The 16,607-nt window shown below is 34.2% G+C and overlaps 1 protein-coding gene across 1 annotated transcript; it reads right to left on the reverse strand.

Annotated features, from left to right (window-relative positions):
- Window positions 1-2,933: 2,933 nt before the first annotated feature.
- Window positions 2,934-16,374, reverse strand: LOC106707526 (cuticle protein 16.8). The gene is made up of 4 exons (XM_045683194.1): window positions 16,281-16,374; window positions 3,692-3,887; window positions 3,332-3,523; window positions 2,934-3,213 (listed from the first exon to the last, which is right to left on the reverse strand). Exons 2-4 carry the CDS (start codon window positions 3,885-3,887, stop codon window positions 3,035-3,037), a joined length of 567 nt encoding a protein of 188 aa, XP_045539150.1. The 5' UTR covers window positions 16,281-16,374; the 3' UTR covers window positions 2,934-3,034.
- Window positions 16,375-16,607: the final 233 nt, after the last annotated feature.

The raw sequence follows: 16,607 nt of genomic DNA on the forward strand, positions 1-16,607 counted from the left end.
TTGTATTACTGCACCGGGAGAGCCAATCAATTCAAACCAACAAATATTATTGTTACTGGCTTTACCACTGTACTTCTTTCTACTCAAAGAATACAAAAAAAATATTCATAATTAGAAACTGATTACGATAAAGGGTTAGTGTTTTATCAAGTCTCAGATGAAGTTGTCGAGGACAGAGCGAAGTGGAAGCAACTAATTAGTAAAGCCAACCCCACGATACGAGCTAGGCAGGGCGAGAGAAAGAAAGAGAGAGAGGTTACGATACTTACACAATATGTAGGAATAAAAATGATATTTAAAAAAATCGAATTCACAGGAACTAACTAACTAGTCTAAAGTCCCTGGTAGCCATTGTGATATGATCATTTGCCGCGCTAACGCTTCGTAAAATTGCACCACAGATTATCGAAATTATAAAAAATTATAATAATAACACATTCAGAAAATATTTGTTGATATCCGTTGCTATTCGCTTTGTTATAGGATCATATATAAGCTGGTTCTTAGTATTCAGTTCATAGTGGGAGCAGTGGAAGATTACAAGATGAAACTGTTACCTATGATTTTAAACTTTCTGTTCGTGCTGCTCACAATTGTGGTAAGTTTCTTTTTCAAATACAAAAATAATATTTTTAATCTTAATAATATAATAAATGTGAATGTTGCGATGGACGCACGGATGGATGTTTGAAGGTATCTCCAGAACGTTTCAACGGATCTTGATGAAATTTGCCACGGTTGTAGAAGATAGTCTGGAAGAACACATATAATTATTAATCGTGTTGATAGGAGTGATTATGAATTATTAGAAATGGTGTTGGAAAATGTGGGTTAAAAGAGGATGTTGTGAGTTGAGTTGAAAATGGCAAGTTTAGACACGTTGAAAGGATGATCAAAATGAGATTGTGACTGGTCAAGGTTGACTTAAACTGTACAGATTGATGAAATATCCAAGAAAAGCTTTAAAAGCACTCGAACTTACGTGCATGAATTCGTAGATGTATAAATTCCGTGGTCTCTGCCTACCCCTCGCCGTTACGGGCGTAAGTTGTGTTATAACTGTGTATTATGTGTTTCCAGTGTGGCATGACAACGATGCCCCGAGGTGCGGGGCTGCAGCAGGGCCAGCAGGCGGCCGGTTGCCGCGGCGGAGGTGGCGGCCCCGGCGGTGGAGCTGGCGGCTCCGGCAGCGCACCTCCCCCACCCCCGCCTACTAGTAAGTGATTACCACTATCGTCAGAAAAGTACTCTAACTATGTACCTACAGGCTCTTTTCATTAAGGGTTAAAGCGTCAATTTCTCGCCCAACCGGTTCCGACTTGTCTCGCGATCTCCACAGCATATACTCATCGTCGATGCAGCGGGATAAACTTTTGCCATTATCAAGACAATCCGACCGCAGCGTCTACTTGCGGACCAAGTGCTGTCAACTCGTACAAGCGAGAATGACTTATCGCAATTTTATATCTTTATCCCGGTCAATCAGCGACAACGTGACGGCGATGAGTGAACGCCGGCGTTGCGTCGTCTCCTGACATCTCTAAAATTAATTATTAACCATTACTTTCCACTAGTGAAACACCTGTAGGGTAATATTGTTATCTTTGTCACTATTTAAAAAAAAGAAATAACTATACGTCATTGTACAGGTGTTTCGATGTAGAAAATAACTTATAAATTAAAATTTTCAGACAGCACTGGTTAGATGACGTCACAGCTTGCTACCAGCATCGACTTCCCAAACGGACTCCGAGTATAAAATAAATTATTTAATTTCAAAAATATCTCTTATTTTGCAAACCTTTTAAAATTTTCAATACGTAATTAAACAAGTTGTTAAAAATCATTAATTTAATCATTAATATGGCCGTGGAGTTTTGTAAATATATACATAATAAAAATATATTCACAAAAGTTATTCCTGAAATCAAATATAACGAAAAATCTTGAATCCTACTAATATCATAAAAATTTTAACTGTTAATAGTACAGGAGACCGTGGGAGGTTGACCTTCACTCATCTGATAACCAATCCAAATTGGTATTATGAAAAAGACAACTTAAATATAAAACCAATGGCAAAGATGTCTGTAACATTGGCTTTGTATTGCTTGCAAAAAAGAAAATTAATTTAATTAAAAATAGCCCTGAACAGTTTTCGATAGACAAATTATCATAGACATGTTTAATAATAAATAATATTTATTAAAAAATATATCTCATCTGATTATCAAGTGCGTGAAGCTAATCTCCCATTGGCTCTTGGACTATAAACAAATTATTATAATTGTAGCAAAATTAAATGTAGTGTTTCCACTGGCGAAACACTTAGAGAAACATATTGCCACCTTTCTTTTCAATGCAAATGAGAGGGATAGCAAAATGTTTTTGTAAGAGTATTTCAAAATTGGAAAAACTGTGGGAAAATATATCATATACACTAAATTAATATGAGATTGCACACAGTATATTGTGGTCTTTTGGCGATATCCGTGTGTTCGGTGATCACAGCTTAATAATGAAATGTCATGATTACACTTCGATTTCTGCTGACATATTGACAAATCAGTTTCATAGTTTATTGCTTCAGCCGCAAAGTTGAGATTTGCTTTATGGTGACTGTTAGAACCTTCCTGTACCTTATGTGAACATTAATAGACTCTGGGTGTTATTAGTTTGTCATTATAAAAAAGTAGACACTGAAACAGTTCAGTATAATCAACAATTTTTAGAATAAATCCTTCAGTGTTTGCTGACAAAAACTTTTGTTCGTTTTAATATGTTTCTGCAGTTGCTTTGAAAACAATTTTAAGTCTGAAATATTTTAAGTACCTAATAGAAGTAAATTCTGTTAAAATCACAATGAAAGTGATTCGTACATTCATTTCTAGCATTTTCGTTCCAAGAAATAAATAAAATTGTTTATCTAATTATTAATTCCTTGCTTAATAGAAACGGTTTTAAGGAAGCTTAACCTATGTATATCAGCAGTAATCGAGTGTTAGTGCCTGTTCGTTCTTTGGAGTTCATTCTTCTAATTTCCGATCTCCTGCAACTCCTGCAAGTGCTGCCTCTCTTCTTCTTCCCTTTGTAACGCTTCTCTTTCTGCTGCGATGCGTGCGTGTTGTTCTGCGATTACCCTAAACAGTTGCGCGTGCTTGGCTGCTGCAGCCGCTACTGCTTCCGTTTGACGTGGGACTGAGGGTACTATGTCTGGAAGAAGGAAGTGTTCAATTTCTTATTTCGTTCACATAGTTGTCTTAAAGACGTGGTGGATACGATTTTGTTGCTTAATTATTGTGTAAATTGTGCTTTGAGTAAATTAACTTACTTTCAGGATGTGCGTGTTCCTCAGCTATTCTAGCGTATAGTTGGAAATGCCTGTCTTTAGCCTGGGCCACTGACTCCGAGTCGGAGGGATGTTCGGGAGGCACGTCGCTGAGCACAGGGTGGAAGCCCTCCCTGTCCGCTACGTAGTCCACTGTTCGGATCTTCTGTCTAGGGTCCACATAGGAGAACGATCCTGGAATTTTATAGTAGATTGTTATTTTTTTGCTTTATCAATTTGTTTTTGATTTGTGAGGATTTTATCTTTTTTTTTTTTTGATAAATTGAAGATTTCATTTACGATTGTCTCAAATATTTTCGCTTTGCCCACTGATTAAGTATAAGAATAAGTTTTAAAACGTACCCTTAACCACTCCACTACCATCACTGACTTCGGAGTGCTGTCTGTCCGCATGGCCAGGATACCTTCCCGCCGTGTACGAGAAGGAGTATGGCAGGGGCGGGGGAGGCTCCGTGCTCGGGTCTTCCAGAATGTGTGACACGTCAGCACTCACCAGTGATATCGCTGCTAGAAGGATCAAGAGTTTGTCGTACGCCATCTACAATAAGGAAATATGTTTTTTATTATTTTATAAAATAATCACGGGATTAAGAGCGTTCGAAACAGTCTTACATGTATGCATGAAAAGAGCCTAAGAGCTATGCTACTACCGCGCTATATGGAAGTCATGGATCTTTGCCTACTCCAATTTTAAGATAATAAATCTATTTTTAATAGACGGTTAGTCCATATAACATGATCAACGGTGACGAAATAGTAGGTCGGCGTGTGATAAATTTTTTTTAAAGATTGATTTTTGAGATAATATGATTTTCAAACGAAAATGACAGAAAAAATTAAATTTTAAAATCCAATATAATTAATTCAAAACTGTCTGTATGCGAGCAGTATTATAATATTTAACCTTTCGAGCGTCTTTTTTTTCTAGTTTTTAATATACGACCGTTGCCGGATGTATCGGCCTGTCTGGTTTTAAGGACACATTTATGTCATTCTTACAAGTTGCGGTTTATTTTTACATAAATTTATTTTTAACTGAATTATAAAGATTGTTTCCATATTACTAATATTATAAATGTGAATGTTTAGATGCATGGATGTTTGAAGGTATCTCCTGAACGGCTCAACGGATCTTGATGGAATTTGACACATTAGTAGAACATAGTCTGGAAGAACGTATAGGCTATTTGTTACGTTTTTTTTGATTCCGCACGAAGAGTCTCAGGCGATAGCTAGTTTTAACATAAATAAATTTTTACTGAATAAAATTAAGCCAATACCTTAGATCATTTTCTTTGAAGGAAATCATTAATATCCAAGTAACATATCTTACATCAATCCTAGAAGTAAAACAAAAAATACTTTATCTCTATAGGGATACGAATAAACAAATATAAGTTAGTGAGCACGTTTTGCAAGTAATAGGAATGTCAGAGATGTATCGTACAACTCGTTAATTTGACCTTTTCACCAATTGCGTCATTGAACGCACTCCTATACAATTTCGGATCGCTAAATAAACTTTGCACAGAAGAGTATAGTATCAGGTAACTTGAGTTGGCACATCAGGCATAAAAGTACGTTAGTTCCCCACGTGCCAAGTCAAATGCAAGTAACAAGTCTAGTTTGATCTATCCCTCGGAAAAACTAACAGCTCCGTGGGATAGATTTGCTCTTGTTCCTATGTAATATGGATGCACTAATTCCGCGTTTCGCCTGATGAGTGTAAGTGCCGAAGGCCAAACTTTAGTCCACGTTCCCTTCCCACCCTTTTCTTATAAGAAAATGAATGGAAAGTGGATTAGGCGGAGGTGGGGGTGCATAGGAAGTGGATATATATCCTCTTTCTGTCCTCCGTTGATAAAGCTAGGTAACGCATCTGCAATTACAGATCTCTCTGGGCAGCAGTCGCTTCGTTTCGGCAAATTCAGGTGGTCGCTTGCACTTTATAATATATAAAAAAAATTATAAATGAATAGTACATATTTTACCCTGAACTTCTAATGACGTGACACTTTTAAACGAACACTATTGCTATCTTTGTTTAATCAAAGAGAATAACAAGGATGGTTATATAGTGATAAAGGTTACGACAGTGGAGATTCACCTATAGTATACTAAATGCATTCGTTATTTGTAGTCACGATTTAACGCGTCTATTTACTAATGTCCTGTTTGTTTTCCTTGTATATGGTAATATTAATAAAATTGTTATTTAATATCGTTTGAAACGATATTTGTTCGAGGGAATTACTGTTGAGATCATCACTTCATAATAAATACAATCATTTGTTTTGTTTCTTTCAGAACAGGACTTTGTAATATTATATTAACATAACTTGTATTTTATTTGTGAACAACATAAAATATTTATTTACTGCAAATTATCTTTTTTATTTGCGGTTATATTGCTTAGTATAATGAGCATGTTATATTTGTTTACGTATAGAAAAAATATTATTTATTCCAAGATATTTCAAGTTGGTAACTTTTCGATTGCTGTAAGATAATGTTTAGATTTCGTTTCACAGTGTGTTTAAAAATGAACATAAAATGTGTTCTCATTTAAACACACGAAAGTTTTTAACCATAGAGGCTGTGTTCTTTACTCGAATGTTTAAGTCGAGATGAATAGAACATTATCTGCTGTTTGTAACTTAAGGTTTTCAAAGCCTAAACATATCTACAACAAAACACATTGTTACTACTCTCATTATGTTTTGCAAAATAGAGATAGTAATATATTTTGTAACATATAAGATGGAAAACAAACAAGCCGAAATTTCGATTCCGAATTCACCGAAATTGCGAAGAGACCGTTGCCTATAGACATCAGCAATTGCTGGTGCGTTGCCTACCTAACGGAGACGCACAGAACTAGGATATTTCCCCTCCATAAGCGCCCCCCTCCGTCAAATTAGCTTTCCCTTCCCATGATTTTCTCGTAAGAAAATGGTGGGAAGAAATAAGGGATTATTTTTATCTTATGACATAATTGCACTAATCTCTGATAACATACTTTTTCGTGGTCTATCATTGGTTCTTCAGTTCAACAAGTACAGTCAACACACAATCATATGTATAGAATATAGCACCTGACTGTACCAATAATCCGGTTCTATAATATTACCAACAAACTCCAAACGCAATGAAACTGTGTCAATATTTAGTAATACTAAAATACATGCCTAAAACTTATAACACTCTCCCTTTCATATCATGAAGAAACTCAGCTGTTTATTTTTATTGCACTCCTACGCAGCGCGGACTTATTACGAACGATAAAACTTAACGTTAACTACAAATGTAACTAAAGTTAAATTTTTTAAGTACTTAAAACACTTATGTACATGAATGTAGATAGTTCTGTTAGAAAATCTTACCAATATTATAAATGCAAATGTTCAGATGGATGGATGTTTGAATTTATCTCCGAAACAACTCAACAGGTGTTGATGAAATTTGGCACAGATGTAGAGCATAGTCTGAAAGAATACATAGGCTACTAATAAAGTTTTTTTTTAAATTCCGCTCGCACGAATTCTAGTAATATATAAAATCTATTTAGCCAAAGTAAATTACAGCTACAGTTTACCAAGGATTTTGTGGCGCTTTTTGACATGGACAAGGTTACTCACTTTTTTATAAAACAAACTAGCTGTCACCCGCGACTCCGTCCGCGCGCAGTTAAAAAAACTAAATGGGGGGGGGGGTTATGAAAAATAGATGTTGGCCGACCTACTGAATATGCTCACAAAACTTCATAAGAATCGGTCAAGCCGTTTCGGAGGAGTATAACCACAAACACCGCAACACGAGAATTTTATATATGTATTAGATTTTAGTTCAACCTTTACCAACCGTGCTAAATAAGTTTGTTGGACTATACGTAATTTTCATTATAATGTTTAGTTTATAAAATTACTTGATACTTTTTGCATGCACATCTTTAATTAAAAAGAAATTATATCATTTGTATCGTTGTTCAGCCGCATTCCGATCGCATTTCGATCGCAATGTCGGTCAAGAGTAAGCCGCGGCTGGTGTTGGAGGAAAGTGACAGTGTTCCAGTAACTCGGGTCAAGGTAAGCTGACATGCGAATTGTCGCTTTTTTAGAGCAATACAATATTTGCATGACTGTACTAGCGTAGGTAGTCTTTTACATTACTAAGTGCAGTAGTTACCGTATAATGTGGTGACACATAAAACATCTTCTTCTATGTATCCCTACTCTTCCTTTTTCGATTCTTATCTTTTAAATATGTAAGGAAAATAGAAAGGCGGAAGATACTGTAAGGTATTACTTTAATCGGCACATACATTAATCTTTTTTGCTGACTCTACCATTGTTAGTGTGTTAGAATAGTGTTTTGTACCATTTCGTATTTGTCAACTCTACAATTTGTGTTCTTAAAAAAACTTTAGAATTCGATGGTAGGTGTTAGAGTTTATGAATGGGGAAGTGGGCGATCCCAGCCCACTATCTTAGTTCCTGTCAATTGTTTTGTGTCTACCGCCTGTTGAGTCATGTGAACATCATCTATTGTATTCTATGAATTAGATAACTAATTGAATTTAAATGATGTATCGTTTATCAATGCCAAATATTGATAATAACAAGTGTATTATTGCTGTGTTATGTCACATCATAATGGTAGAACTAGGATGTTTGTTTTTAACTGCTTGTTTGATTTTGTATTGTAAATCAATAATTTCTAATTAAAGAATTGTTACAAAACATTTTATTTGAAACGTATTTGATAAGTAACTGATATACTTAAGTTTTATAGTTTCTTAAACAATCCCTTAGTGAAGATTTAAACTTAATCTAAAGAACTCGCTTAGTACTAATTAAATCTGTTTCTCACACATGGGATTAATTCAGTGTAGAAATTTTATGACACATGCTTTTATAATTTGTGCGCAGAAGCTTTGCCGATGATCTCATGACGTCACGTTTTAAATCACGGTACTGAGCAGACGAGCGCGGTGTTAGTGGGAGAGGAAGTCATCGGCAAACCTGCGTGCCACTAGTAATTACGTTTTAGTCTATTTCGGTTGCATTTAATAGATGTAAGGTCTTATTTTTATTTAACATCAAGGTCTCCATGTATGCGATCAGAATATAAAAGAATGCGGAATTTTCGAAGGTAAATAACTTGAAGGTAACTGCATACGATGTTATATGGTTACTCATTCTTTATAAGGTCTATAGTGAATCAGTATTTTTTTAACAGTAACTAGCTAATGTTTAGTAAACTTCATATGAATTACTGTCGATAACTAAATATTAGCTATTTTTCAGTACTAGTATTTGACAATAAATCCTATGTTGTTCTTTGATATGACATACATCTATTTGTATAAAAGAATAAGTACTACCACTTTTATACTCTATGCGAGTGTTAAGAATCGTCAAACAGCAAATGTTTGTCACTCATTTTTGGAACTAAGTTCCTTATCGCGCGTTGTGAAAGGGGGCTAGATGGAAAAAATTCTTACGAAAAGTTGTCACGACACTTTTTGCTATAGTAACCATGGCAACAACGTGACAATATATAACGAAAATTCATAGAAATAAAATGTACTTCTTGTGAAGACTTAAGTTTTTTATTCATAGAATAAACATTGGTTCCTTCACTAATTAATTGAAAGGAACTTCGTTCCATCCGGGTGTCCCTTGACACCTCTCAAGTTTTTTTTAGACTTACTAATTTCAGAATAGTCGAATGGAAATCGAACCTACGACCGAAAATTTATAGTAATCGTAACACTTAGTGATTTCCAAAGTTGTCCAAGTGGATCCCTTATGGCAGGAGTAACGAACCTTTATGCATCAACATGTCATTTTAACTGAAGAAATGTTTAATGTGGTAAATACGTGCTATCAATTTTGATTTTATGATTATTGTGAACATTTCATAGCGTAGGAATTACTCTTTAGTTACTAATTAGTGTATAATGAATTTTGTGATCAGTGACGTGCCCAAATATTATTTCGCGTGTTGTGAACGCTTGCCATTGGTTCGTCACCCCTGTACCATTGGTTATATAACAGCAGGCGGTTTATCGAAACTAATAAAAGAGTTCCACGAGAAAATAATTTTATAACTAAATACGATAGTAAACCGTAATCAACACCATTTATATGTATCACGTATAAAATTACCAAATAATGGTCTACATTCAAGTTAATTGGCATACGTCCACAGCGACTCTTAAATATTTGAATTCACCGTCAAGATAATAAACAGAGTCCATTCAAGGCACGAACAAATTTTGTTATTCAGAAGAAAACGTTTGAACTTTATCTATCTGTAACGAAGAAGACAGTTGAATTTTAATTTTTGTGTGTCATAAAATTTTTACGTCTGTTAATTTATTTGTTTTATTTATTACTAGCAGTTGACCGCGAATTTGTTCGCGAGTGTAGCTTCCTAATAGTAAAAGGGCTTTTGAAATACTATCAGTTTCAGAGGTTATTCAATACAAACAAACAATCAAATCTTTTCTATTTATAATACTAGCTTTTACCCGCGACTCCGTCCGCGCGGAATAAAAAAATGCACACAAGATAAGAAAGTTCCTATGTTCGTTTCCTAGTTCTAAGCTACCTCCCCATCAATTTTCAGTTAAATCAGTTCGTCCATTCAATTCAATCGATCTTGAGTTATAAATAGTGTAACTAACACGACTTTTTTTTACTCGTATATAGATTTACGATATTTTTATAGATTTCATAAGTCCATTACTAGATAACATTAGTGTGTGTTAAATAGGTTGGAGATATTTTCCTTGTCCAAACTATTCTTAAATGAATTTTAGTCGGAGCCATCTTATTTTTTCTGGACGTTTCTTCCGTGTTATAGCCACTCTGTTAGGTATAGAATTAGTAGAAGATTTAAGATAGAAATATTATAAAGTAGATAGATCAAATTCTAATTTAAGTGACAGTTAAATATTATAAAAAAATCATCTCTTTTATTTCTCACTCATCAACCTGCCCTTATCCCTATGGAGGGTCGGCACAGTATGTACTACTCCTCCATACATCTCTATCAGCCGTCATATCTGAATTTACCCCCTTCTTACGCATATCCTCTTTCACACAATCCATCCATACTTTCTTTGGTCTTCCTCTACCTTTATATCCATCCACATTCAATCTCATTACTTTTTTGTTTATATGATTATCATCCCTCCGCATAACATGCCCAAACCACGCTAACCTTCTGCTCCTCAATTTCTCGATAACTGGCGCTACTTTCAAACTTCCTCTGTTATGCACATTCTTAACTTTATCTTTTCTTGTCACACCACACATCCATCTTAGCATACGCATCTCAGCTACATGCAATCGTCTTTCATCCGAAACCTTGGTGGCCCAACATTCAGATCCGTACAATAAGACAGGTCTTACGATTGACTTGTAGATCTGTCCCTTAAGCTTGGGTGGCATTCTTGGATCACAAGTCACACCGGTGACCTGTCGCCATTTCATCCAACCTGCATTTATTCGGCTTTTCACATCCCGGTCAACACCACCATCGTATTGGACGAGTGAACCGAGGTACTTAAAATCGGAGCAGGTTGGTAGGTCAACACCATTTAAAGTGATTGGAGAAAAGCTGGTCGGACCACCAAAATCGCAGAACAAATGTTCAGTTTTGGTTCTGCTGATTTTAAGACCAGCTCTCTCCAATTTATCTCGCCATTTTTCCAACTTGCTCTGCACCTCGCATTCATCCTCCCCGACAAGCACGATGTCATCAGCATAAAGCATACACCAGGGTGCTTCCTCCTGTATGTCTGATGTTAGCGCATCCATTACCAGGAGGAAGAGATACGGACTTAAAGCCGAACCCTGGTGTAGGCCTACCGAGACACCAAACCTGTCACTATCGCCAACAGCGGACTGGATGTGTGTATTGGCTCGACAATACATAGCACGAATAAGCTGCAGGTATTTCCCAGGCACTCCTTTCACTTTCAAAGCCCACCACAAAACCTTCCTCGGAACCCTATCGTATGCTTTTTCGAGGTCTACAAACACCATGTGCAGGTTTTTATGCACACGCCTATATTTCTCGCAAAGTTGGCGAATAGCAAAAATGGCATCCGTAGTCCCCCGTCCTGGGGTAAACCCAAATTGGTTCCGAGTTACCTCACTCTCCTCTCTTATTCTTCCGTCCACCACTCTCTCCCAAGCTTTCATACTGTGTGACATGAGCTTTATTCCTCTATATTTATCTCTATTGCTTTATTCTTTTATTTCTCACTAATATTATAAATGCGAAAGTTTAGATGGATTGATGTTTGTTTGAATGTATCTCCGGAACGGATCAACGGATCTTGATGAAATTTGTCACAGACGTAGAACATAGTCTGGAAGAACACATAGACTACTTATTATATTTTTTTAAATTACGTGCGGACGGGGTCGCGGGTGACAGCTAGTTGGTAGTAAATACGATATTAATTAACGTCTTAATGATGTTTCTACAGCAAGAACTACAAAGCAGCACTAACACTATGTTTCTAGTATAAAAATCTTAGTAATTTTAAATATAATGTGTTACTAAAATATGTATCAAAAATCAATATTCTCTATATATTTTTCGTATTTGTAAAACGAATCAATACGGAAGTCGGCACTTTACTGTTGCATTGTTGTATTCAACATGCATGCCGCGATTAAAAATTATATAAAGTCGAACATGTTAGATCAACTTAGACCACTCTAGTACGGCAGTTGAAGTGTGACCATTGAAAGCATATACAGGATGTATCTTAGGTGATGAATTAAAATTTACTGATCTTTTAGTACCTACAAGATTTGGCACGTCAGGACCAAGAGTAGTCTTCTATGCGATGTGCCAATTCAAGTGTTATGTTTGCAATAAAAACAAGTGAATGTAAACACATTGCTTCTGTTCGCAATACATCACACGGCCATTGATGCGCGAACATTTGGCGTTGACCAACATTTTGTAGCAATCTCGTCATCCGTCAAATTGCGAGACACACTCTAATACACATTTATTATCAACTCAAACGTATAAAGGTTACAGATAGTTCAGAACTCAATTGTAATTTCAAGAAACGATTGATGTATATTTTTAAATTGACTTATTTCTATTTGATTGTATATTTTTCAAACTGTATCACAGTTATACATCGTAGATTCGATTTATAAAAAATCTCAAGAAAGTACATATTTAAAAAAATATTCGTGAAAAAATATTTATTTTGAATTTGTTGATACAGATTAAATTTTTAATAGTTTTAAATTGATGATGACAACATTTCTATAACAGCAGATTAATCTTAACTGCAATAAATAAATAATAATGAACCAAATATCTTAAATATGAAACCAATACAATTTTTAGTAATAAAACCCAAATTATAAATCCGTGATCTAACCAGTCATGAGTTAGTTTTTACCAATCACTTTTTCCTGTAACTTTTAGCGAATTTTTTTTTTCCCTATTTAACAAACATCATTTTTCATAGGCCTTTTACTAGTGGACATACATAGTATCTATATATACTTGTGTACATAATTTTCGATCCATTTAAATCACCTGTAGTCCAATCGACTTGACCGATTTTGTAATGTGAAAGATCATTCGATATATATTCTTTCCGAAAGCTAATCAGTCGCTTCTTTTTGTTTAATTATATATAAAATACAGGCATGTCTATTGGTATATATCTTACGTAACAATTTGACCTTATATTATGACTATTAAAATTATATATTTTCACTGACGTTCGGCCGCCACTCAAGGTCATATAAGTCTGTAAAGCTTAATCAACTATATCAAGGTGAAATGACGAAAGCATCTAGTAAATACTGCTATATATTGCGCATAAGTACATAGTATTAAGTTATCTATAAGTACATGAATGTTGACTATTGCGAATTTACAAATTACATTTAAAAGACATCAACGCGTTTATTGAATATCACATTATGTGAATTTATTTAAGCGCGTAAAAGTTAAAAGACTTGTTATTACGTTCATAAATAATAAAATTTATATATTGTTTTATATTTATGATGATTAAAATTAGTTTTTAATATAATTAATTTAATTTTAGTTAGTTTTTAATTATATTAAATAAAAACTGTTATTATAATTTTTGATAAAAAGTTAAGTTACATTTTTAAGGTTCGAAATGACTATTATATATAAGGTAATATTTTAAACAATATAATTATGAATATCATGAAATGTTTCTACTGAAGGATTTTTATCGAGTATTTTGATATTACATAAAGTTTTAACCTGTTTATTCTAGTAAAGCTAAAGTTTGCAGTTATTTAGATAGTGAGGAAAACATGCAATACGTTACACAACTAATTGCAAAGATTAATTATTTGAAATGATTTCTTGTAAGAGGACAATTTGCAATTGTAAATTGTAAAATTACTATTGCGAAAATAACTTTGAAAACATTGTTTGGTTATGCTTCATTTAATCTTACTAATATTATAAATACGAATGTTTAGATGGATGGATGTTTGAAGGTATCTTGATGGCTGAACGGATCTTTAAGAAATTTGGCACAGATGTAGAACATAGTCTAGAAGAATACATAGGCTATTTATTAAGTTTTTTTTTTATTGCGCTGACGGTGTTGTGATCGACATCTAATACTGAATAAGTTAACTTCGATAAAATTATTCTCACTCCTGTAACTCAGGTACGTCACAATAGAATTAACATATTCAGCTATCAAATATTAAGACCCTGTTTCATAATGTACAAGTAAATTGCTGGATATAAAACTAACAGATACATTAACTGACACATTATACTTCCTGTAAAAATAGCTAGCGTTTTACAGCGTATTTGGAGATTGTGAACAATTAATTACGATTTTATTTGTCAAATTTTTAAAGTAGCTTATTTCAGGGCTTACTTGAATATTGTGCTCTAAGAAAAGCAACATTGAATAAGGCGAGAGAAATGTGTACGGCATCAAAAAGAAGTTCATAATCTCTGTCTACCCTTTTGAATCAATATCATATTCATCTATATATATAAAAGAAAGTCGTGTTAGTTACACTATTTATAACTCAAGATCGGCCGAACTGATTTAGCTGAAAATTGATGGGGAGGTAGCTTAGAACTAGGAGACATAGGAACTTTTTTATCTTGTGTGCATTTTATTTCCGCGCGGACGAAGTCGCGGGTAAAAGCTAGTATTATATAAAAAAATTACATTGATGATTCTGAAATTAATTAAAATAATAATTTCAGGTTTGTAATTGAACCTTTGCAAATTATCATTGCTTCATATATTAGAGCCTCTCTGTTCTTAATAAAGCCTTGGCAACGGAGATCATTCGCCAAAGGTTACGGATGTGGTAAATTACTAATGGTGCTTAGAACCTAACTTAGATGCAATATCGCCTTAATTACTTAAATGCCACGGGTTCTTTAATATATACTTGGTTGCTAAATTTAGCTTAAACTTTAACTGTATTAGTTCAATAGATACAGTTAGACACTGTGTAGTTAAACACGTGTTTTAACCTTTTGACCGCCGATGATTGATATTACAGACGTCAACGTGGTTATAAAAGAGTAAGTTTTATCCTTAAATATGTATCACTTAAACTGTTTTCGGTATAAGGACTTTATTATTTATTTGTCTAGATCGCATTTCGGAAGCCTGCCTAATGTCTAATATCAGCTAGAGATAAAAGGGTTGACATATGTTTAAGTTAAAATGTTATTGAAATACTGTCTATGTTTTTATGGTTAGGAGCTAAACGTTAACTTAAAGTAATATTTGGATGTAGAATTTGAAAGACGTAGTACTTTTTTACATTTTCAAACTGGTAAAAAATTTTATATGATGTGTTTACTAAACATTTTGTTATCACCGTTTATTAAAGTAAGAAGAGAAATGGCACCTCATTCTGTAATGGAAACCAACTGTTAATAGAACCAACACAGAGAATAATTTTCTTTTTTTTATATCAAAAGGTGGGAAACGAGCAAACAGTCACCTGGATACGCTGAAATAGCGAGGCGACCGTTGCCCATAGACATCCGCAAATGTAGATGCGTTGCCTACCTCTAATCAGGAGAAGGGGAGGCGCAGACAGAGGATATTTTTCCTTCCTATGCGTCCCTTCTTCCGCCAAATCCACTTCCCCTTCCCATCTTTTCCTAATAAGAAAAGGGTGGGAAGGGAAAGAGGACTAAAAATCGTAAAATATCTAACACGTAGTTGAATTTCTAAATAAGATAAAACGATTATTTCGTATCACATATTTCGAATAACCGACAGTTGGTAATATCACTTACCGTGGGTTACTGAGACCAAAATCTCAGTATAAAAAATTCTTGTCACTATCTTTGACAAAATAAAGATAACAATATATTTTAAGTGATTATAGTCTCAGAAATACACAATAAGTCAACCGGCTATCGCAGATTAATTTTGTTTTCATAAAATGATAATCAATTGCCAAATATCAACAAGTTCTAGATTTATTTAAATATGCAATTTCAAAGTGACCAGTATTTTTATGAGATCCGCATTCTTTTTTTAAAACTAGTTTTTTTTTCATGAATCATTTAATTGACGCGTGACATATGATGTTAATTTATATAAATCAAATAGAAAATAAATTCGCACATTTAATTTTAGTTTTATAATATTTTTAAAAAAAAAGCATGATTTAAATTAATTCATTGATTATGTTAATACAGTATTGCTTCAAATTAAGCGTAGACGTAATAAAACTAGATTTAAAATAACTTTAACATTAAATACTATATTTAAGTATTAAATTAAAGAATATCTAAAAATGTAATTAAATATTAGTTTAAATATTTCATATGTTACCTTAATTTTATTGAATGAATGATTTCACACAAATAAATATTTTCAAAAGTCACTCACTTTGGTATTCGTAGCGCGAATCCGCGAAACGACCGATCGTTCGACTGCGCGGCACTCACTGACCGAGACTGAAGGTGAACTGGTGGAACGACTGAATGAATGAACCTTCGAGAAGCTTGCACAAGCTCGGAACTAGACGGGTATCTATGACGTAGTTCAATTTGCGCAAACGCAACTAACTTTAGATTTCTTAGACAGATGAGACAACAAACCAATGACCTCCATTCCACTGGACAGATTATAAGCCGTGGTATTCTGTGCATATTTGATTTTCGCCATTTTGGTACAGATCGTAGCGGTTGGTAGCAGTGTTAGACTCGACCTACG

This window comes from Papilio machaon, chromosome 21 (assembly GCF_912999745.1).
Source record: "Papilio machaon chromosome 21, ilPapMach1.1, whole genome shotgun sequence".
Taxonomy (NCBI): domain Eukaryota; kingdom Metazoa; phylum Arthropoda; class Insecta; order Lepidoptera; family Papilionidae; genus Papilio; species Papilio machaon.

Bases quoted from the DNA above. Each gene is read 5' to 3' on its own strand.
- LOC106707526 (XM_045683194.1), bottom strand. From the start codon at position 3,887: ATGGCGTACGACAAACTCTTGATCCTTCTAGCAGCGATATCACTGGTG. The intron at 3,524-3,691 runs GTACGTTTTAAA...ATAAAATTCCAG, and splicing joins TGGTAGTGGAGTGGTTAAGG to GATCGTTCTCCTATGTGGAC. The intron at 3,214-3,331 runs GTAAGTTAATTT...TCCTTCTTCCAG, and splicing joins GGAACACGCACATCCTGAAA to ACATAGTACCCTCAGTCCCA.